The sequence below is a fragment of the Hippopotamus amphibius genome, chromosome 8 (assembly GCF_030028045.1).
Source record: "Hippopotamus amphibius kiboko isolate mHipAmp2 chromosome 8, mHipAmp2.hap2, whole genome shotgun sequence".
NCBI lineage: Eukaryota > Metazoa > Chordata > Mammalia > Artiodactyla > Hippopotamidae > Hippopotamus > Hippopotamus amphibius.
Genome location: NC_080193.1, coordinates 125,740,692 through 125,761,750, shown reverse-complemented (window position 1 = coordinate 125,761,750; position 21,059 = coordinate 125,740,692). Strand labels below are relative to the sequence as shown.

Sequence of the window (21,059 nt, the reverse complement as noted above, 5' to 3'; positions counted from 1 at the left end):
GTGAACTCCCTTCTTGCTTTAGCACTGGGAGAGGAAAGGCAGAGAGGTGACAGGGAGGGAAATAGAGGCGGTGACACATAGCTAGGGGAAAGGAGGAGAGGATCAAGGGATAGAGTGAGACAGAGAAAAGGAGGGGAGAAATAGGAAGGCAGAAGAAAAAAGGAAACGGGGAAGTGAGAGAAGAGAGGACAGGAGAGAAAGACGTGAGAAGACTGAAGGGAGACAAGGAAGGAGAGAGACAGAAAAGAGAGAGGGCGACGGGGCCGAGTGGGCACCGGGGACCTGGGTCGGGTAAGCTCCTGGTAGGGTTTTGGCGTGAGTTCTTTGAGGCTGGCATTCGCCCTCCCGGTCGTCAGTGGAGAGAGCCAAGTAACTCCTCGGCGTGAGCACAGAGCAGAGAAATATGTAAATCAGGACTCCTTGCGCCCCTTGAACAAGAAGCAACAAGCTCCCGGCTGGCAAGCTGCAGAGGGTGGCGGCTTCACGGGGGAGGGAGCGCCTGCAGGAAGGAGGGGGGGGGGTGGGAAACTCACACCCTCACACCTAGTCCCCTGTGCCCGGTGCTGGGGCTCCCCCCTCCGCCCTCCGCTTCTTTCCCTTCCCCCTTCCTCCCCCTTCCTCCCCCTCCCTCCTCCTCCCTGCCGGCCTCGGTCCGCGTACTTAAAGGCGCGGGCGGGCGCGCGCGGGCGGCCCAGCGCGGCGGTGGCAGATGCACCCAGCAGTGGCAGCCGCCGGCGGCGCACAGGTGACCGGCCTGCGGCACAGCCTGGTGAGGGGGCGCCGGGGGAGAGCCGGCTGGAGAGGGAGGCCGGTCCGCCCCCAGCGCGCGCGCGTCTCGGCGCCAGGAGCCGTCCCGGGGTGTGTTGGCGAGCACTGATATAGATATAAGGACATTTCTCTCCATGGCGTCACGTGACATAATTACCACCAGAATCAATCAAGATGAATAGCACGTCAGCGCCCGGTGGGGCTTTTTGCTTAGTTGATCCTGGCCCAAGCCTCTTGTGCAATCGATGGCTCAGGTTGGCGGCGCGGGGACCGGCCCGGGGCTCGCCGGCGCGCACGCCGCGGAGCCATGAACGACTTTGACGAGTGCGGCCCGAGCGCAGCCAGCATGTACCTGCCCGGCTGCGCCTACTATGTGGCCCCGTCGGACTTCGCCAGCAAGCCGTCGTTCCTGTCACAACCGTCGTCCTGCCAGATGACTTTCCCCTACTCTTCCAACCTGGCGCCGCACGTCCAGCCCGTGCGCGAAGTGGCCTTCCGCGACTACGGCCTGGAGCGCGCCAAGTGGCCGTACCGCAGCGGCGGCGGTGGCGGCGCAGGGGGCGGCGGCGGCGGGGGCGGCCCCGGCGGGGGCGGCGGCGGCGGCGCCGGGGGCTACGCTCCCTACTACGCGGCGGCGGCGGCGGCGGCGGCGGCAGCGGCGGCGGCGGCCGAGGAGGCGGCCATGCAGCGCGAGCTGCTCCCGCCCGCGGGCCGCCGGCCGGACGTGCTCTTCAAGGCGCCGGAGCCGGTGTGCGCCGCGCCCGGGCCGCCTCACGGCCCCGCGGGCGCCGCCTCCAACTTCTACAGCGCCGTGGGCCGCAACGGCATCCTGCCCCAGGGCTTCGACCAGTTCTACGAGGCTGCGCCCGGGCCCCCGTTCGCCGGGCCGCAGCCCCCTCCGCCGCCCGTGCCGCCGCAGCCCGAGGGCGCCGCCGACAAGAGCGACCCCAAGACGGCGACCAGTGGCGGCGGGGGAAGTCCCTGCGCCAAGACCACCCCCGGCTCGGAGCCCAAGGGGGCGGCAGAAGGCGGCGACGGCGAGGCGCCCCCGGGGGAGGCGGGGGCCGAGAAGAGCGGCGGACCAGGTAGGCACCGGACGCGGGGTGGGCGGCTGGGCCCGCGGGCCGCGGGCGCGGGGGGGCCGAGGGGGCCTCCCTCGGCTTGCGCCGTTTTATGTGCTACTTTATAAGCGTTCGAAGGGGTTTATACATCCTATAAGATTTCCCGGGCCGTTGTAAAGCGTGTTTACGATAGGAAACCAATTTAGGTGGGCTTAAGGTAGACTTCGATGAGGACATTAATCGCTGCAGAGAGCTTTTCCTCGGTGTTGTGCGTGTGCGTGGGGGGGTTGGTCCTGGAGTCCACGGAGGGAGGGAGGAAGGGAGGGGAGGTTTCAAGCCAATTTGTGAGTGTGGACACTCGAGCCTCCTGCTTTTAAAGGCGGGGGGGGGGTGTATTGGGGAGAGTTTGATCCTTGAACTGGACTTTATCCAAGCCGCTGGCTGACGCGCGTTGCTGTGGCTGGAGTCGAGCAGATGCCCGGCGCGCTCATGTTTCGCTCCCTTCCGAGGCCAGCTCAGAGATTGCCTTGCCCTCTGCTTCCCCACCTTGATGCCAGGCTGTGTGTGTGTGTGTGTGTGTGTGTGTGTGTGTGTGTGTGTGTGTGTGTCCGGGCGTGAACACACGTCCACGCCCGCACTCTCTCCTGTGCCCGCCCATATATCATCCCCCACGATACAGGCAGGGCCTTTCAGCGGCAGCAGGGGACGTCCCCAACGGGCCGAGGCCTGGTCCTCTCTCGGGCCGGGCGGACAGCCGGGGGTGGGCAGGCAGCGGCCTCTCTCACCCCTCGGTGTTTTTGCCTTGCAGTGGCCCCCCAGCGTTCCCGGAAAAAGCGCTGTCCCTACACAAAGTACCAGATCCGCGAACTGGAACGGGAGTTTTTCTTTAACGTGTACATAAACAAAGAGAAAAGACTCCAACTCTCTCGGATGCTCAACCTCACTGACCGGCAAGTCAAAATCTGGTTCCAGAATCGCAGAATGAAAGAAAAGAAACTGAACAGAGACCGTCTGCAGTATTTCACTGGAAACCCCTTATTTTGAGAACTCCAGGAAGCACCCCTCTCCCCTGAGCCCCACTCACCCACTCTCCTCCCCACCAGCCTGTCCTGGGCAGGCCCAATGTCCTTGGGTTTAATGACGCCTCTTCTCTGTGGAACTCCACGATTCCTTCCCACGGTCAACTCGGGACCTCCTGGCGACCACTGCAGCCTGCGGACGAGGTCGGGGACTTGGCCGAACGGATCCTAATAAGGGGAAAATGGTAAATGCAAACGTCCCTTTACAGTTTTACCGCCAGTGCGCTGTTGTTCTCCCTCCCTCTCTCTGAGCTCCCGTGGGGACGCTGTGGGGTCTGTAGAGAGTTAGGCCGCGGGGCTGGAAGGCGCTTGTTTTTGTTCTGAGTTTAAGGGACTGAGTCCTTTCCCCTTGGTGATTGCAGATTATTTAAACTCTGGGAAATGTACCTTTGGTCTGTCGTATCAAGGCATGAGTCACTGTCTTTTGTGTGAATAAATGGTTTCTAGTAAAATGGAGGTTACAGCTTCAATACACCGTATGAATTTTGCTCTTTGAAGAAGTTTAGTGTCTGATGAGGATATTTTAGTGGCCAGAACCTTCTCCCCCAAGCAACTGAAAATCAAGTGAAATGCTTTTTAATCCTGCTAAAGTAAGAGTTGTTCCCTCCCGTCCCTTCTAGGCTACACTGGGATTAAAAATCACTTTAGGGATGAATCTCTGAATTGAAGATATGACCCAGCCATACTGGTGCTGCCTTTTCCAGGCGATGAGGCTGGGGCAGCAGGAACCTATGAAACAAATCTCCTTGCCCACCCCACCCCACCCACCCTACCCCCAGTAGTAAACTTGGAATTCCTGAAAAGATACACACACACACAAAAACCTTTAAAAAAAAATGGTTAGGAGATCCAAATTCACACTTAACAAGCTGTCAAGGAGAAAGGTCCCTTAAAAGAAGAAATCAAAACTAGAACCTTTCATTGGGAAAAAAAAAAATAGTTTGCTAAAGGGAAGCTATCAGTGGGAGGAGAGGGCCTGGGTCCTTATTGGTGTCACAGAGGCCTGGAGCAGAGAAAGTAAACCCCCCCTCCCTGGAAATAGGGCCCAGGGCTGCAGACCCACTTCTCACCACATTTACCGCCTCAAGTTAAAGAATGTGGTGGGGGCTGCACTGCACTTTATGTTGCAGGGCCAGGCCAGGCTGTTTACAAAACCTTGAACTGTCTAGACAACACCATAAAAGCCAAAGTTCTAAACAGCTTAATTGGGTTATATTATACACCTTCTGGTGGGCCCAAAAGAGATTTCCGCAATGTGCAATAAACTGGAAGAGTGAGAAAAGCTTCTCTTTCTCTGAAAAGAGTAAAGTGAATCTTATGACTCTTAACCTCTCATAAGCCCAAAGTCAAAAAATAAATCCATAAGATGCACAGCACCCCATGCATCTTCCAAGGACGCATGCATTTCCAAATGCAAAAATTTTTTAATTACCAAAGCTTTTGGGGGAGAAGGAAAAACATAAGTGCATAAGTGTATGCCTTTGAACTTCCAAAATGTCAAGGTCATCACCTTTAACCTTTCTGAATAATTAGGCGCCTTAAGGTTCTTCTGTGATATTCAGCTGCCACCCACTCTCACACACACATGCTCACACACATCCAGACCCCCACACACATTTATGACCACACAGAATCATATTGGGGGCTCACCATAAATCTAAGCAAATTCCTAATTTCAGGATCAATAACCTTAATTTCCCTTCAAACATTTGTGTAATTCAATAGCAATTGACTGCTTTTAAAAATTCTGGTTATATAAAAATGTCTACCAACATGCTTTTAATACAGCTAGGAAATGCTGGGGTGTTTTTTTGGGGGGAAGTCACAGATAGCAGTCCTTTAGCTCTAATGAAGAACCGCGGTTTTAAAAGCAGACATTTCAAAAAGGAAGTTCTATTACAGACTTCATTATATTTGAAAAAAAAATTGTCACCCTGTCAAATAAATTATTGCACTTTCTATGGTATGGAACAAAAGAAAATATATTTATATTGTTTCCAAACGCATCCCTCAACCTTTGGTTAAAGGTGCAATAGAAACAAAGCCTACAATTGAATAATTTCGTTCAGAAGGGGATTCCTTTGTTTGGAATTCTAGCATCCGTTACAATGTCAGTGCCCTAGTAATGTGATCGTTCCAGGAGGTTAAAACTGGTTTATTTCTTTCTCTCTGCATCTCTCTCGCGCGCTCGCTCTCTCTTTTTTTAAACTGCGTGTACATGTAGCAAGCTTGTCTGCCTACCACCTTAGGCAAGCCGAACGTAGATACTATTTCGCGTTTGCATGGCCTTGGAGAGCCACACGGGGGCGTGCTCACGTTCCAGAAGCCGTATTTGTCGGAGAGGCCGCGGTACCATATCTTGCCCAGATTGGATTCTGTTACTGGATTCTAACAGCGGTTAGAAACGGCTAAGGTGTTTGTTTGCTGTTTGTTTGTTCTAAGTAGCCATGAGGTTGGAAAGTTGTATAAAGACAGAGAAACGGGAGCAGATACCTGAAACGAGAACACCTCATCATTGTCTTCTTAGAGAGAAAGCTGTTGCAAAGAATACCTCGGTATAACCTGGTGGCGTAGGGGAGAGGTTTTTAGAAGACAAATACGTGCATTTCAAAATAGGTCATGCCACTGCGACTTAGTTAAATTATGGAAATCAATTTTCATGCTGGTTTGAGTGTGGAGAGCGATGGGAAGGTAGGACCACCCCTGGCCAAAACCGCGTCCGCGGTGCACGCTCTCCGACCTCCTGGGGTGATTAAAAGGCTTTTGTTTAAGACAGACCAGGGCGCCGGCAACTTAGCTGAGTGTGGTCTCAGAAAAAATGAGACGCGTCGGGACCTAGCGGGTCGTTCTGCGCGAGGGGCTCCCCCACCCCCGATCGTGCCTGGCGCTCCGGGCTGCCGGTAGCTACCGGGAGGCGCAGGCAGGACTGAGTCGGGGCGCCCGGGCCAGACGGGGCTGATGTGGCTGCGGGAAGCGGCAGGCAGTCCCGGGAAACGTTTATACTTCAAGGAGTCTGGAACGGGGAATGCATTTGAAGCAAACGGGCTTTGCATTTGACAGAACCCTGGCCACCCTTCCAAGCCGTCTGCTGGCCTTGAGCGTGGAGTTTGATTTGGGCACAAGCTCTTGGAAGCAGCTTTCTCGCTCCGTGCCCTCATCGGCCCCACTCCCACCCCGAAAAGCCCCTGACATTGCGGAGGGCCTGTGCCACCATCCGCGGTCCAAAAGGGAAGTTCCAAAATGAAGGGTGGCAGTCTCTTCTTTCCGATGTCCATTGTAAAGCACACGCAACCCCGGAATTTGTGAAGATCTCCTCAACCCCACTCTCTCTGCCAGCCCTGGACCAAAGACTCTGGGTCCACCTCTGGGAGTTGGCTTCGGCTTCAGTGTTGGCTGAGGGTCATGAGTCTCCCCACCCCATGGGAGGCGCCAGCCAGAGGCATTGATGTTCCCTGCGCGTACCCTGGCTCCTGCCTGTCTGACTGTGGGTCCAGCTTAGCTATTGTGAATCGACATTTCCCGGGGTCTAACCTGGGCCTCTGTCCAAGTGGGGTGAGAGCCCCCCTCCCCAAATGTCGTTGTGTTCCTCTTTAGGCAGCGCCAGCAGGGGCACTTGTAGTCTTGCAGGGCCCCTTGGCCTTGGTTGGCAGCCTCCCCCAGACCACGGGTGCTTCGCAATCTGCAGTTCCTTTCCTCCCGCCACTGCCCAAGGTGAGCCTGAAAAAGGCCAGAGAATTGGATCAGGATTTCTGGGGGCTGCAGACCTGATCCCTCTTGATCGTTCAGGGCATGTGGGGCTCATAGAGCATGGCCACCTATCTTGAGTCGCTGAGGTCTTGGATCCTGAAGTGGAGAGAAATTGGGAGAAGTAGGAGTCTTTTGTGTCTGCAAAGGGAAGAGGTTCCCAGGCTGCCAGTCCTTTTGCATGTCTCCCTAGACCCCTCTTTGCATTGGTGGTGGCTTCCCTAGCCTCCCCAGTTGCCCCCTTGATTTCTTTTCACATTGGCTGGAAGGTGCACAGTGCAACCCGGAAAGGCGCTCTGAGGAAGCAGCTTTTAAAATTTGTGCCCATGCACTCTGCCCCCCAAAAGTGGCACAGCCCTGAGAGGCCACTCAAGGCCCCAATTCAGGGTGAACCTAGCCCCAGGTCCACTCAGGCCTAGAGCCGCTGCCCTTCTTCCCCGTGACAGGAGAGCACAGATGCAAGCCACTTCTTGATTACAAATGCTAATTTCTTGCTAAAGCGACCCTTTTAATTTTTCTCTGGAAAGAACTGTGCCAGGGAGAAGGATGTCTTGGTACAATTGTGGATATTCATCTCCTTTATGGCGCAATATTGATTTATTATTAATGGTAACTGCTCCAACTGATCTAAAGATGATCGAAAACAGCAGCTATGCAGCTACATTAAATACTTGTAAGCAATATAAAGCCTGGCCTCAAAAGCCCTGCCTTTTCATTCCATTTGCTTTATCTTAGCCTTAGGGTCTTAGGCAAACTTTTCATCCTTCCAGGCTCAGATCATTCTCTTGTATTATTTCTATTTTGCTTCATTTTTATAATAAATTCTCTCTGAAATATTGGCAGTCTCTGGCCTCAAGGAGCTGGTCTGAAGACAGAAATTTGAAAAAGAATAAAGGAGAATTTTTTTATAATAGATTCAAAATTATATCTGATACACGTTTTTCTCCTGTGAGTGAAGAAGACCTATTTAAAACCAGATCCAATGTGGGAGTGACTTTGAGTTTGAAGGCACAGGGAGCTGAAACAGAAAGGCCCCCCAAATTCGGAAGGCAGATACTGCCTGTCCTGGCTCACGGCAGACCTACCCGTTCGGTGAGGAATTGCTGGTTTTTAGCTTGGATGTTTTCTTCATGTATAAATAAAGATTATGAAAGGGCATTTGATGGGCATAAAATTCGCGATTAGATTGAACGCTCTTGCCTCTCCGGTGGGATAGGGAGAATTGGACAGCGGAGTTCCCGGCAGCTCCCTTGGCCGACAGGCAAAGGGAGGACAGTGCCGGAGCGCCAGGCTGGCGTCAGGGCGCCTGCCGCGAGCGCGTGCAGCGGGCACTTTGTCCAGCCCTGGGCACGCTTAGCTGTGGCTGAGATCATGATCTCCGCCTTGAAAGAAAGCAGTTTTTGGGGGTGATAGCGGCTGTTAGCTTTGAACAGGACCTTTGCAGACTAGAGTCAAAAGTTGGGTTTTTTCCCTGCCTTCCTCACTCCCCCACCCCCAAGCTTAAAAACAGCCACCCCTGCCGAAGGTAATGTTTAAACCTACGCTTCGTCGGCGGCATCCCACAGCCGGAGCAGTTAGAGGCGCCAGGCTTTTAACCTGACAATGATGTTGTATTTGAACAGCTGCGTAAAGGTTTAAAAGGTCTGTCTCATTGCCACCGCGGAGTTTTTTAAAAGGGGTTATTGTTTGGGCGAGGGCAGTGTGAGGGACAGCCAAAGCGGTCCCAAGGCCGAAAATAATGTCCAACGACTGTTTCCACCGGGCCAGGGGAGATTCCTTTTGGGGAGGGGTGGACAAAGGGTTTGTTGGAAAAGGTTTTTGTGAAGGAGCGAGCGGGCTGTTACGTCTCCCAGTAAGCTGAGCAGCGGGCTCCAAAAAAAAATGTTCTGCTGAGGCAGAAACCCAATTTACCCACAAGTTCAGTCTCTGGGCCTGAAATCCAAGGCCAGCCCATGACAGGATGAGTGTGGGGGGAAGAAAACACGGATGCCTTCCGGGACAGAGAACGGGTTTAAGATGAGAGTTTCCAGGCCCCCTTTCCTCTCTCGGATGCAGGAAAGGGGATCAGGGAAGCCGGAGGACAGCTCCAGCGCCCTGGCCGGGGCCCCTCGCCCAGGGCAAACCTTTGGAAATCAAGGTTAAAGCTCCCTGCTGCTGCCCCGAGGCCACAGCTTCCAAAGGACTGCTCACCGCCTGCAACCAGAGAACGAGGGAGGAAGTTGTTGAAGAAGTTTCTCATAAAACTCTGAGTTTCCATGGTGGTGATGGTGGTTGTTCTTTTAATGAGGTCGACCACAACCCCAGACAGAGGACCAAGGTTCCCCCACCTCCTCTTTCCCTACCTCCCCTTACCCAAGCAAAATCGTGTCAAATAATTTTAGGAATTGTCCAAAACTATAAAACTCAAGTTCTGACAAAAGTATAGCTTTTAATATTTGACAATTTGTGTTAAAACAAAAATTGACCTTCTTGGTTAGTAGCGAAGGGGAAAAATCAATAGTATAATTTTCAATAATTCATAACGCGAACACCATTATGCTAAATCTTAACTATTAATCTTATCCTTTACAAAGTCTCGATTGATTTGTTAATAAAATATCTTCCCGTGTGTGGCAACAGCGGGTATAACTCTTTAAAAACCTTCAGAAGCAAGAAAATTACCAAGTAGCCCAAGAATGTAGATGAGAATTTTATTGATCGCCCTGATTCTTCTTAATATGTATTAATAAATTCCACAACCTTTTGTACCTTGCACTTGTCAGAAACCAATGCTTTTACAAAATCCATAAAAGGAAAACATATTTTTCTTTGGAGAAGAACCAAATGACACCTTTGCATCTGTCTCTCTCCTGCTTGGCCCAGTCAGTTTTCTAAAACTTCTGGAGTCTGAGAGCGAGTTTCCCCCTTTCCTAGAAAACATTCTTTTCTCTCTTCCTTCCTTCCTCTTTGCCCTCTATTATCAGGGCGTGTGGGGAGGGAAACCTCGGTTTAGTTGGTTTAGTTCTTCCGCTAGGAACCCGGGGGACGCTTTCGCGGATAGCGAACTGCTGGCGAGGGATTGTCTACGGGCTGAACGTTCCCAGCGGCCCGGCCCGCGGCGGTCGGGGTGTGGTTCCTCGGAGAGCCGAAGGCTCGGGTAGCCCACCGGGGCGCGGAGGCGCCGGGAGCTGGGGCGGCCGGGCCGAGACAGAGGACAGCGCCAGGGTCGGGCCGGTCCTCGGGGCTCCGCGGGACCGGCCAGCTGCGTGGCCTCTCGGCCCTCGCGGCCCTTCTCGCCTCCGCTCCCCAGGATACCCCGGCCGCGTCTACGCGCCCGAGCTCTTTCCTGTGGACCCCTGGGGTGGTATGTGTCAGAGCTTGGGGAATCCCACTCACCTTCCCGGGCTGCCCGGGACAAAATGACCCAGGCTGGGCCCCCAACCCCCGCCCTGGCCCTCTCGGGCGCCTTCTGCCTGGGTGTGTGCGGGGAATGTTTCTGCGCTGGCGCCGCGGCGCCCCGGCTTCCCTCCCCGCGTGTGTCCTCCCGGAGACCCCTCGGGCCGAGCATTTCCTTCCGCTTTCAGGGCCCAGAGGCTGGAGTGGGGGACGCGAGTGGGGCGGGCGGGCAGAGCGAGCCCCGGGAGGCTGGCGGGCGGCCGAGAGTGCTGGGCCGGTTGTCTCCGGCGCGCACTATCGCGGGCGCGTAGTAGATGTCGCTGTTGTCCGTGCTTACGCGGCCGGCTGGCCGGGCTCTGGAGCACGTGACCTGCGAGGAGGCTGCGGCTCAAGGCCATTTTCAAATCTCATTGGCTTGGTTGTCATGTGGTCGGCAGAGGCATCCACAATTACACGGGGAATGTTTTCCTAGAGATGTCAGCCTACAAAGGACACAATCTCTCTTCTTCAAATTCCTCCCCAAAATGTCCTTTCCCAACAGCTCTCCTGCTGCTAATACTTTTTTAGTAGATTCCTTGATCAGTGCCTGCAGGAGTGACAGTTTTTATTCGAGCAGCGCCAGCATGTACATGCCACCACCTAGCGCAGACATGGGGACCTATGGAATGCAAACCTGTGGACTGCTCCCGTCTCTGGCCAAAAGAGAAGTGAACCACCAAAATATGGGTATGAATGTGCATCCTTATATACCTCAAGTAGACAGTTGGACAGACCCGAACAGATCTTGTCGAATAGAGCAACCTGTTACACAGCAAGTCCCCACTTGCTCCTTCACCACCAACATTAAGGAAGAATCCAATTGCTGCATGTATTCTGATAAGCGCAACAAACTCATTTCTGCTGAGGTCCCTTCGTACCAGAGGCTGGTCCCTGAGTCCTGTCCCGTTGAGAACCCTGAGGTTCCTGTCCCTGGATATTTTAGACTGAGTCAGACCTACGCCACCGGGAAAACCCAAGAGTACAATAACAGCCCCGAAGGCAGCTCCACAGTCATGCTCCAGCTCAACCCTCGCGGCGCGGCCAAGCCGCAGCTCTCGGCCGCCCAGCTGCAGATGGAAAAGAAGATGAACGAGCCCGCAAGTGGCCAGGAGCCCACCAAAGTCTCCCAGGTGGAGAGCCCCGAGGCCAAGGGCGGCCTTCCGGAAGAGAGGAGCTGCCTGGCTGAGGTCTCCGTGTCCAGTCCTGAAGTACAGGAGAAGGAAAGCAAAGGTCGGTATGAGCAGAGCTGCCACCCCAGCGGGGCGCGCAGCCCGGGAACCCGGCAGAGAGAGGGAACGCCTGGGTGCCCAGTGCCGAACCGGCAGCCTGGGGCCCCGACTGGCAGGTGCTGCTCCTCCTGGCTTTTAGAGGGGCAATCTTAGTCCCGAGATGGTTTCTGCTTTTCCTGCGCTGCCCTCACCCTCCTGGCTAGTCCTGGCCCCACGCTGATGGCGCCCGGGCAGAGAAAGGGCTTGCTGGTTTATTTTTCCTGAGCTAGACCTGAAATGCAACAAAAGAGCGCAAATGAGACCTGCGGCTGGTAAACGCGGCCCCAGAACCTTCTTTCTCCCTCTCAGATTTGCAGTCCCAGCCCTGCCTTTCACCCAGTCATGATTTTAAGGTGGTCCAAGGCACTGTGTTCGTGTTCAAGTGTATGCACCCCGCATCCTGCGAGCTTGGGGCGGCAAGGGGAATGAGATGGCTGGGCCAGTTGGTGCTTGGGCCAGAGAATAGGGCTCCCTGCCTCTGCGGGGCTAGGTAACCTTGGCTTTGTCTGGGGAGAGTGCCGCAAGCTTTGCAATCCACTTGCAAAGGGGGCAGAGGCAGAAGGGGGGGGGGGAGAATGCAATGTGCGTGGCCCACCCGGCAGGGCCAGCCTTAGGGCTGGGCAGGGCAAAGAGCCAGGGGCTCTGGCTTTTCTGCCCCTGATCCTCTCCCCCAGTGCTCAGAGTTGGGCCACAGCAAGGAGCTATATTTCTGGGAGAATGTTTTTGTGTGGGGGCAAGAAGGCATAAGATTTCAGGAAATTCTTGTGCATACAAGGGTGCCCAGTCAGGGCAGAGAAGGTATACTCGGTTCCTCGGTTATCTTTCGAGAGAGAATTGGCACCTATAAACCTGGGTGTGGGGGCTCCCCACCAGCCTAGGAGAAGTGGGGAAGAAGTGGCAGACTTGGGGATCTGAGGCAGCAGTGGGGTTGGTAGGCTTGTCAGGCTGTGGTTTGCTTCTTCCACTCTAGCCCTGTTGTGAGATGATTGCTTAGAATGTTGCTGGTGAGATCCTGAAAGTTTACTGTTGTACTAATATTTTGTGCAGATCAGAAAGTAGGGGGAGAGAGAGAGAGGGAGAACACTGACATAGAGGGAGAGTGTACCCACACATCGTGTCATTTTGGGTATTTTAACTAATCTGGCAGCATTTACAAATCCCTTCCAGGGCCCACCTCATGTGAGTAATGTTTAATACCAGCATTTCTCAAAGCGGCCTGGCTGCCAGCGGGGTCATGGCCAAGGGTACATATGAACAGACTGAGAAAAAAAATTCTTGATTTTTTCTCTTCTTCTCCCTTTAATTTTGTTAGAGGAAATCAAGTCTGATACTCCAACCAGCAATTGGCTCACTGCAAAGAGTGGCAGAAAGAAGAGGTGCCCTTACACTAAGCACCAAACGCTGGAATTAGAAAAAGAGTTCTTGTTCAATATGTACCTCACCCGCGAGCGCCGCCTAGAGATCAGTAAGAGCGTTAACCTCACCGACAGGCAGGTCAAGATTTGGTTTCAAAATCGCCGAATGAAACTCAAGAAGATGAGCCGAGAGAACCGGATCCGAGAACTGACCGCCAACCTCACCTTCTCTTAGGTCCGAGGCTCGTCTGGGGCCAGGATTGGAGAGGGGGCACCGAGTTCCAGGGCCGAGTGCTGGAGGACTGGGAAGGCGGAAACAAAACCTTCATTGCTCTTTGTTTTTTTGATTTTTGGGTTTTTTGGGTTTTTTTTTTGGTTTTTTGGTTTGTTTTCCTGCTAGAATGTGACTTTGGGGTCATTCTGTTCGTGCTGCAAGTGATCTGTAATCCCTAGGAGTATATATATATATATTAAAAAATTAGCACGTGTAATTTATTATTTTTTTCATCGTAATGCAGGGTAACTTACTGCACATTTTCATTTGGGTCTTAACTTATTGGAACTGTAGAGCATCCATCAATCCACTCGTCCATCCAGCAATGTGACTTTTTCATGTTTTTCCTACCACAAAAGGTCTGTGTGTGTGGTTAGTCCATGAGCTCATGGCGTTTTGAGTACATCCAGTACTTAAAAGTACTCTTACATATATATTTAAAGAAGATTAAAGATTAAGAAAACCCACAAGCTTTGGGGGGAGGGGGACTAAAAAAAGCACATTACAATGTATCTTTTTGCAAATGAGTTCCGCAGTTGTCCTTGGTGAGATGGAATATTGACGACTTTGCCTTGTAGCCTTTCCCTTGTGGTGCATCTGTGGTTTGGTAGAAGTACAACAGCAACCTGTCCTTTCTGTGCATGTTCTGGTCGCATGTATAATGCAATAAACTCTGGAAACGAGTGCACTCCCTCTGCTTTCTGAAATGAAAATATGTTATGGTGGAAATGAAAGACTTCGGTGAGATTGTCTTCCTATTAAACTGTTTGGGGCAGTTGCCGGGTGGTAGAGAGTAGGGGAAGGGAAATGGGAGAGAAAAGCTTAAGGGGACCTTTGGTGCTGAAATTTGGCAGTGGTGGGGGGAGTGATAATCCAACCTGTTTGTGCTGTTTTCCTAGTTGGGAAGGAGGGCCCTCTCTCCCCCTCCCCCCATGAGAGTAACATAATTGATTTGTCAGTGGATGTGAGCTTCCCTCTAGCCTGAGCCTGGTAAGTAAGCCTGTGCCCAAACCGCGTTTCCCCACTTGTGTGTCTTCCTCTCTTTGGCTTTGGTTGTGTTATTTTTAATGCTTTCAGTGGAGCCTTGGCGATTTCTGGCTGGTGTGCCATCATCAGGGGCTGGGTTGAAATCCGTCTTGCCCACCTGCGAGCCACTGGGCCTCCTTTACAGGAGCAAGGACAAGCAGCAGCTTAGCATTGCATCAGATCCAATTCTGCCCCCCTTTCCCTCACCCCACCCCCATTCCCACCCCACCCACATCCCCATCCCCATCCCAAGCGCAAGACAGCCAGGCCAAAGTGAAGCCGAGGAAGGGTGAGTTTTCCCATCCCATGTTGTCTTGGTTTCCTTGTGGAAGGATTTTATGCTCAGTTATTACCTTTCAGTGGCCTACATGAAAAAAAATTTTGAAAGGAAAAAAAGGTTTTCCCCAGTTAATCCCCCCTCTATTTAATCACAAAATGCTGGTTAGAACCATTGTATCTGGGAGGCATGAAAATGTACGAAGGGTGACCGAAAGAGAATTTGCAGATGAACATGACTTCCCATGAAGTCCAATGTTCCAGCTGCCACCATGGCTCAGAAAACTCCAGCCAGCTTTCGTGCATGTGTGTGTGTGTGTGTGTGTAGATAGATAGATAGATAGATAGATAGATAGATAGATAGATAGATAGACAGACAGACAGACAGACAGACAGACAGACAGACAGATTGATTGCAGGATCCTCAGCCCAAGAGAGTCCAGACTTATCTAGTCCGGCCAGGGAGAAGAGAGGAGAGGCCTTGGGGGGATGACCTGACAGAGAATTCGTTACCCCAGGTTGTCCTGTGGTTTCAAAGGGTCTCCAATAGATTCAAGCAGCTTCACAAAATACGTCCTTTTCATTTGTCCCCCCTTTTCTCCTAAAAGCAATCTCTCTAGGGGGTCTGAGCCTTAAAATCCTCATCCAAGGAGTCTTTGGGAGACTCAGTATTTGTTTAGAGTTTTAAACTTCCTCCCGAAAACCAAGACTCTTTCCAGTTCCAAGACAGAACCCTTTAGGGGAGCCATTTCCGAGGGTGGAAGAGGGATGGCTGTGCATGTAAGCCAGGTAGGGAACGCTGGAATGGATTGGCCCAGACCTCCATTGGTTGGGCAGAAGAAGGAGGGCAATTTTAGCTTTTCAGTTTACCCCCTGCGACGTGGGGAGCACCATTCGTTGTTAACAGGGGGCCATGTCTCAGAGGAAAACCCGTGCTACAGGCAAAGGCAGCTCCTCTGGAATAAAATCAGAAAGCCACTGGCAAAGGCAATCAATCAGGCCATAAGTAGCCATTTCCCCCCTTCCTTTCCAGGGGGCCCCGAGGTGGGCTGGGAGCCTTCCAAGGGTGCCCTGGACAACTTGTAGAGCGAGGAATATATCCTCTACCGCCGGCGCCCCGGCTGCTTTTGTCTCGGCTCCCAGCCGGGCTTCTGAGGCTTTGTACCATGGATTTGGGAGTGACAATGGGCATTTCCCTCAGATTCAAGGCTGCCCAGACTTACCTTTGGAGGCAAAAAAAAAAGGGGGGGAGGTGGAGGGAGGAGAGGAAAGAAAAGAATTCATAAGAGAGTAGCCCAAGGACCAGGCCATTTAAAAGACATCTCCGGAATCCACTTGGAGGCCTCTAACTGGGAACCATGGGAAGCGGCCTGGCCCAGGGAGATGCTGGCCATTTTGAGGCAGGGTCGGGGCGGCGGGTGGGAGCGGGCCTGCACTAGCATTTGGGTTCTGTCCTATGGCGTGTTCTCTTCCAGGACCTTTCCAGACGTCCCGGAGAAGACGAGGCACCCTGGCCGCCACTGTCGGCGTGGTGCCGACTGCCAGCCTGCGGACACTTCCGAGGGCAGACAGAGCCCGGGCGGTGGCTGCCGCCGCGCCCAGCCCACGGGCCAGGCCGCCCCAGCTCACCCCTCGGGCTTCGGCGTGTGCTCAGCCTCACGTCGGGGGGGGGGTGTGGCTGCGCGGGCGTGTGTGAGTGTGGGAGGGGGAGGGGGCCCTCCGAGCTGCTCCATCCGTCCGTTTTATTAGGGACACATTAATCTATAATCAAATACACCTCATAAAACTTTTATTGAAAGGCATAATATCATTACAGAGGTCTTCCACCTGTTTTAAACAACAGGACAAGCTGTGAGAGAGCGCGTGTGTGGGTATGCGTAGGGAGGGGTGGGTTTGGGCCGGGAGAGAGAACTCCCCTCGGGCGCCAGAGGGCCGCCTCGGAAGGCCGGCCTGCCTCGGGCCGCACCGGCTCCGCGCTCCCCGCGGGGGCTTCGGGCTCCGCCAAGTGCTCGGCGCGCCCAGGACGCACGGCCGGTAGCTCGGAGCCCAGGCGCCTGGGGAGGCGGCGCCGGGTCCGGCCGGACTGCAAGACCGAGGGCGGCACGAAGAGGCGAACAAATAGTCCCCAGCGCCGCCTCCGGCCGCGAACCGGCGTGTGGTCCCAGCCGCCGCCGGGCTGGCCGAGTCAGGCCGGGCTGAGCCCGGCGCACGGGCCGAAACCTGCGGGCTCTAATTGCAGCGCTTATGTTGATGATGATTTTTTTTTTAAATCACAGCTGCCCCCAGTTTAGCGGACTGATTTACTCCCGGTATTGGTAAATATGATCACGTGGGCCGCGCGACCAATGGTGGAGGCTGCAGCCTGCGAACTAGTCGGCGGCTCGGGCGCCGGCGGGGAGCGGCGCCGCGGCGGGCAGTGTAACCTTGGGTGGGAGCGCACGGCGCCTCAGAATGTCCTCCAGTGGCACCCTCAGCAACTACTACGTGGACTCGCTCATAGGCCATGAGGGCGACGAGGTGTTCGCCGCGCGCTTCGGACCTCCGGGGCCTGGCGCGCAGAGCAGGCCCGCAGGTGTGGCCGACAGCCCGGCCGCCGCCGCCGCTGAGTTTGCCTCGTGTAGTTTTGCCCCCAAATCGGCCGTGTTCTCCGCCTCGTGGTCCGCGGTGCCCGCCCAGCCCCCGGCGGCGATGAGCGGCCTCTACCACCCATACGTGCCCCCGCCGCCTCTGGCCGCCGCCGCCTCCGAGCCCGGCCGCTACATGCGCTCCTGGATGGAGCCGCTGCCCGGCTTCCCGGGCGGTGCGGGCGGCGGCGGTGGCGGCGGCGGCGGTGGCCCGGGCCCCGGTCCCAGCCCTGGCCCCAGCGGCCCACCCAACGGGCGCCACTACGGGATTAAGCCTGAAACCGGAGCGGCACCGACCCCCGCCGCCGCTGCCTCCGCCGCCACCTCCACCTCCTCCTCCACTTCCTCGTCTTCCTCCTCCAAAAGGACTGAGTGCTCCGCGGCCCGGGAATCCCAGGGGAGTGGCGGCCCCGAGTTCTCGTGCAGCTCGTTCCTACGGGACAAGGCGGCGGCAGCGGCGGCTGGGGGAGCCGGGCCCGGGGCGGGGATAGGGTCTGGGTCCGGGACAGGCGGCTCATCGGAGCCCTCGGCTTGCAACGACCACCCGAGCCCGGGCTGCCCGCTGAAGGAGGAGGAGAAGCAGCAGCCGCAGCCGCCGCAGCAGCAACTTGACCCAAGTAAGTGCAAAAGAAATTGCCCCCTGATTTATTGCTGAAACCTGTAAGGCTCGAATGTGCAAAACTGATAGTTTTACTAACCTATAAAAACGTCTAGACGCCTTCCCTAGCCTAGGCGAGCAACACGCATCTATAAAAAAGCTTCCCATAACCACCTACCCTGGGCGCGAGGTTGGTACGGTAAACAGAGCGCGGGCACTAAGGCTTTTTATGATAATTCCCCCCAAGTTGTGAAAAGCGGCCATCCTTGGTGAAATTAATTTAACGACCTCTCTCCCCTATCCTGTCATCTCTCCCTGCCTCCCCTCCGCCCCTCGCTCCCCTTCTCCAAACCCCCCTCTTCATAGACAACCCCGCAGCAAACTGGATCCACGCTCGCTCCACCCGGAAAAAGCGCTGTCCCTACACCAAATACCAGACACTTGAGCTGGAGAAGGAATTCCTCTTCAACATGTACCTCACCCGGGACCGGCGCTATGAGGTGGCAAGGATTCTGAACCTCACAGAGAGACAGGTCAAAATCTGGTTCCAGAATCGTAGGATGAAAATGAAAAAGATGAGCAAGGAGAAATGCCCCAAAGGCGACTGACAGCGCCGCGGCGCCGGCGGGACGGCTCTGCTTTGCAATGGCAGTGGGGTTTTTTCTTTGTGGGTGCTTGATTTCCAGAAGTTCTCCAGCGATTCGGACATTTCCCGCCCCCCCCGCCCCCTTTTTTTAAGGTAGAAGCGACTGTGTGGTTGGTTTCTGTGAGGTATTTGGGGGACTCTGTATTTGCTCGCTTATGTGTTGGAGAAACCAAGTGGCTTTGGGGTTCTGCCCTGTCCTGCTCCCTCTGTTTCCTGTCCCGTTGGTTCTTTAGGAAATGCTATATCTTGTGAGTGTACGCCAGCTTGAGGCGCCCTCTCCTGTGTAAATGTCCCCTATGTTTCTGAAAAGTGCTGTAGTTTAGCCCCCAGCGCTGCTCAAGCAGGGGCCAAGCGCACCCCACTTCCGAGAGCGAAGGCAGAGCGACGACAGTGGGGAGGCCCGCCCAGGCCAAGTCCCGGCCGTGTTGCCCACCGGTTACGAAAGCCCCATTTCCTCAGGGAGCCCCGCGGGCCCTCCACTGAGACCTGGAATGAGGCCGGGAGAGGAGCCCAGAGCCTCCGGTGGGTCGGAGGTTTCTTCCCAGTGCACGGGAGGAGCCGCTACCTCCCCGGGAGAGCTTGGCTCGCGTGGGCGGCTGCGGGTGTAGGCCCTCCAGGTTCCTGCCTGAGGACCAGCTGTAAATGTTACCGCTTCCTACCAATAAATGCTGACCTGATCAAATGGAGCCTAGACGCTGGCCCTGAACACTGTGTGCTTGCTTTCTCTGTCTCTCTGCAAAATATCACCCTCCTGGGACTTCTCCCCCATTCCTTGGAGGAAGATGCTGGTAAAAATCCGTGGCCTTTCCACCTGAGAAGTCTCGCCGATGTGCCTCTGAGTGTTCCTCTGGGTGCGCACACGCAGCCTAGAGCACAGCCCCTGGAGGGCCTGTGGCTGTCCTGTCTCCCCCACCCCCTGCCTGCTTCCAGTGTCTCGGCGAACTCTGTGCCCTAGGCCCAGTGTCCGCCCTGCAGCGGTACCAGCGGACCCACGGGCTCCAGAAGCCAGGCACCGTCTTGCTGGGGCTTTGACACACCGCACCCCACTTCTCCCTCTGCTCACGGAGTCGCAGCCATCGAGCCCCCCTCTCCAAACCAGGCAGAGGCCAACTCTGCACCCTAAGGGCAACTCCTCCAGTTCCGCGGAGCTTGCTGGCTCCGGGAGGGCTGAGCCGGTTAGACTGTGAGCTTCCGCCCCTCCCCACAAGAGCCCCAAAGTGACCTTAACAGATCAAAATGGTCAAGGCTTTCCTCTGCAGCTATCCTCATTCCGCGACCCCCTCCCCCACCCAGTTTCTGTGTGTTTAGCCCCCAGCTCGGCCCTCTGAGGGCCGCATTCAGAGGCTAAAATGAAGGTCATTGTAAGTGAGGGTTCGGACCCAGCACAGCCTTTGCAGGCCGGAGAGGCGGCGGCGCCTGGCGGCCTGGGTCGGGCGGAAGGCGGGGGCAATGGCAGAGTTTTGGGGGATCCGGATGAAAGAGGGGACTTGAAGGAAAAGCAGAAGGGGGGCTGGGAGGGAAACCCAAGGCCCAGATCCGGCAGAAGGTGCTGCGTACCCCCGCCCCTGCGGCCAACCCGATACCTTGGGCTCTTTGAAAACAGGAAGAGCCAAGGTGTCATAAAGCCATCGAGCCGGCGAGACGTCTGGAGGTAATGAGTTTACGACAGGCCCGGCGCTTCGCTTTGAAACCATCTCATTTTGATGTTTGTGTTTGTGGGAGGAAAGGAAAAATGCAGACGAAACTGGGTCTTAAAATCTGGACAATAAAATATAAACAGAACTCCGTTGGACTAAGAAGGCAGGGGCTTGGGAGCCTTGGATGTGTGAACACCTAGGAAATTAAAATGGGGGGCTGGGGGTAGGAAGGAGGAGACGATATATTTCTGATTTTTAAAACAGGCTGGGTATTAGAAGTAGCGGGTGGGCAGGTCTCAATAATATTTGACTATGGCTGCCGTCTAGCTCGTCCTTAAAAAAAGAAAGAAAAAAACAAACCAAAACAAAAAACAAAAACCAGGCCTGTTATTTGGAGGTGGGAGAGTTAGTGATCTTGGGTCATTTACTTAGGCCGAAAGTCTCCCAGCTGCATGGTTGGTGGGAAAAGATGAAGTTACTTAAATGAACTTTCACAAAAATATCTGGCCCTCCACTCCAAACCTGGTAGCAAGAGTATTGTTGGAAATTATATCCATTTGCTTATAGAAAAATTAATCATTACAGCTGAATTGGAGGAAAGCATTTTTGAAAATGAGAAAAAGGATTAACCTCTCAGGAAACACCTAAACTGATTAAAGTCTTTGCTTTTTTAAAAAATTCAAGTGGGAAAAAAAATTCAAGTGGAATGCTTAGTCAATTCATTTCACTCTGTGACTTTTGATATAAATCTCATTCATTGTGGGAAGTTCCAGTGAACACAGCCCAATGGGGCCTTTCCACACAGCCATTCAGAGATACAGCAAAAAGCTTTTAATCTGACTTCTGTCCCCATCATTGTCCAGTGAAATGGGTCTGAAGTATTAAAATTACAGAGTGAAAATAGCAAATATTCACGATTTAATGCTAAGTGTAACAGCTTTAAAAGAAAAAAATCAACAAATTTAACTTCTATAATTTCTTAGTTTTCGAAGTCCCTGGCTCCACTGGGGGAAAAAAGGCCTGTTGCAGTTGATATTTTAAAAGTTGTGATTTTGTTAAATCTAGCCCATCCTATAATTGTGGGCGATTACAGAATGGGGACTTACTGTGTCTGGCAAAAGAAGAGTTGGAAGCTTTTGAAGAAGACACTAGTGGAAGCTCTTGGGAGCACAAATATCTTTGGCATTCAGGAGCCCCTGTTTGCTGCACTTGACTTGTCGACAGTCCAAGGGATGAAGCATTATTAGTGTCAGTGATCCAAGCTCCAGTCAAGCTAAAGAACAAGGTTG

The 21,059-nt window shown here is 54.1% G+C and overlaps 3 protein-coding genes across 3 annotated transcripts; all 3 read left to right on the top strand.

The window, feature by feature from the left end:
* Positions 1-1,075: 1,075 nt before the first annotated feature.
* On the top strand, positions 1,076-17,965 carry HOXD11 (homeobox D11). Its single transcript, XM_057746206.1, has 3 exons — positions 1,076-1,853; positions 2,638-3,093; positions 17,854-17,965. Exons 1-2 carry the CDS (start codon positions 1,076-1,078, stop codon positions 2,871-2,873), a joined length of 1,014 nt encoding a protein of 337 aa, XP_057602189.1. The 3' UTR covers positions 2,874-3,093; positions 17,854-17,965.
* On the top strand, positions 9,422-13,635 carry HOXD10 (homeobox D10). The gene is made up of 2 exons (XM_057746204.1): positions 9,422-11,296; positions 12,647-13,635. The coding sequence occupies exons 1-2, from the start codon at positions 10,342-10,344 to the stop codon at positions 12,922-12,924; spliced, it is 1,233 nt and encodes a 410-aa protein (XP_057602187.1). The 5' UTR covers positions 9,422-10,341; the 3' UTR covers positions 12,925-13,635.
* On the top strand, positions 16,114-18,817 carry HOXD9 (homeobox D9). The gene is made up of 2 exons (XM_057746205.1): positions 16,114-17,506; positions 17,854-18,817. The coding sequence occupies exons 1-2, from the start codon at positions 16,717-16,719 to the stop codon at positions 18,093-18,095; spliced, it is 1,032 nt and encodes a 343-aa protein (XP_057602188.1). The 5' UTR covers positions 16,114-16,716; the 3' UTR covers positions 18,096-18,817.
* Positions 18,818-21,059: the final 2,242 nt, after the last annotated feature.

Coding starts and splice junctions, on each gene's coding strand:
- HOXD10 (XM_057746204.1), top strand. CDS start 10,342: ATGTCGCTGTTGTCCGTGCTTACGCGGCCGGCTGGCCGGGCTCTGGAG. Junction 11,297..12,646: donor ACAGGAGAAGGAAAGCAAAG/GTCGGTATGAGC, acceptor TAATTTTGTTAG/AGGAAATCAAGTCTGATACT.
- HOXD11 (XM_057746206.1), top strand. CDS start 1,076: ATGAACGACTTTGACGAGTGCGGCCCGAGCGCAGCCAGCATGTACCTG. Junction 1,854..2,637: donor CGAGAAGAGCGGCGGACCAG/GTAGGCACCGGA, acceptor TTTGCCTTGCAG/TGGCCCCCCAGCGTTCCCGG.
- HOXD9 (XM_057746205.1), top strand. CDS start 16,717: ATGTCCTCCAGTGGCACCCTCAGCAACTACTACGTGGACTCGCTCATA. Junction 17,507..17,853: donor GCAGCAGCAACTTGACCCAA/GTAAGTGCAAAA, acceptor CCCTCTTCATAG/ACAACCCCGCAGCAAACTGG.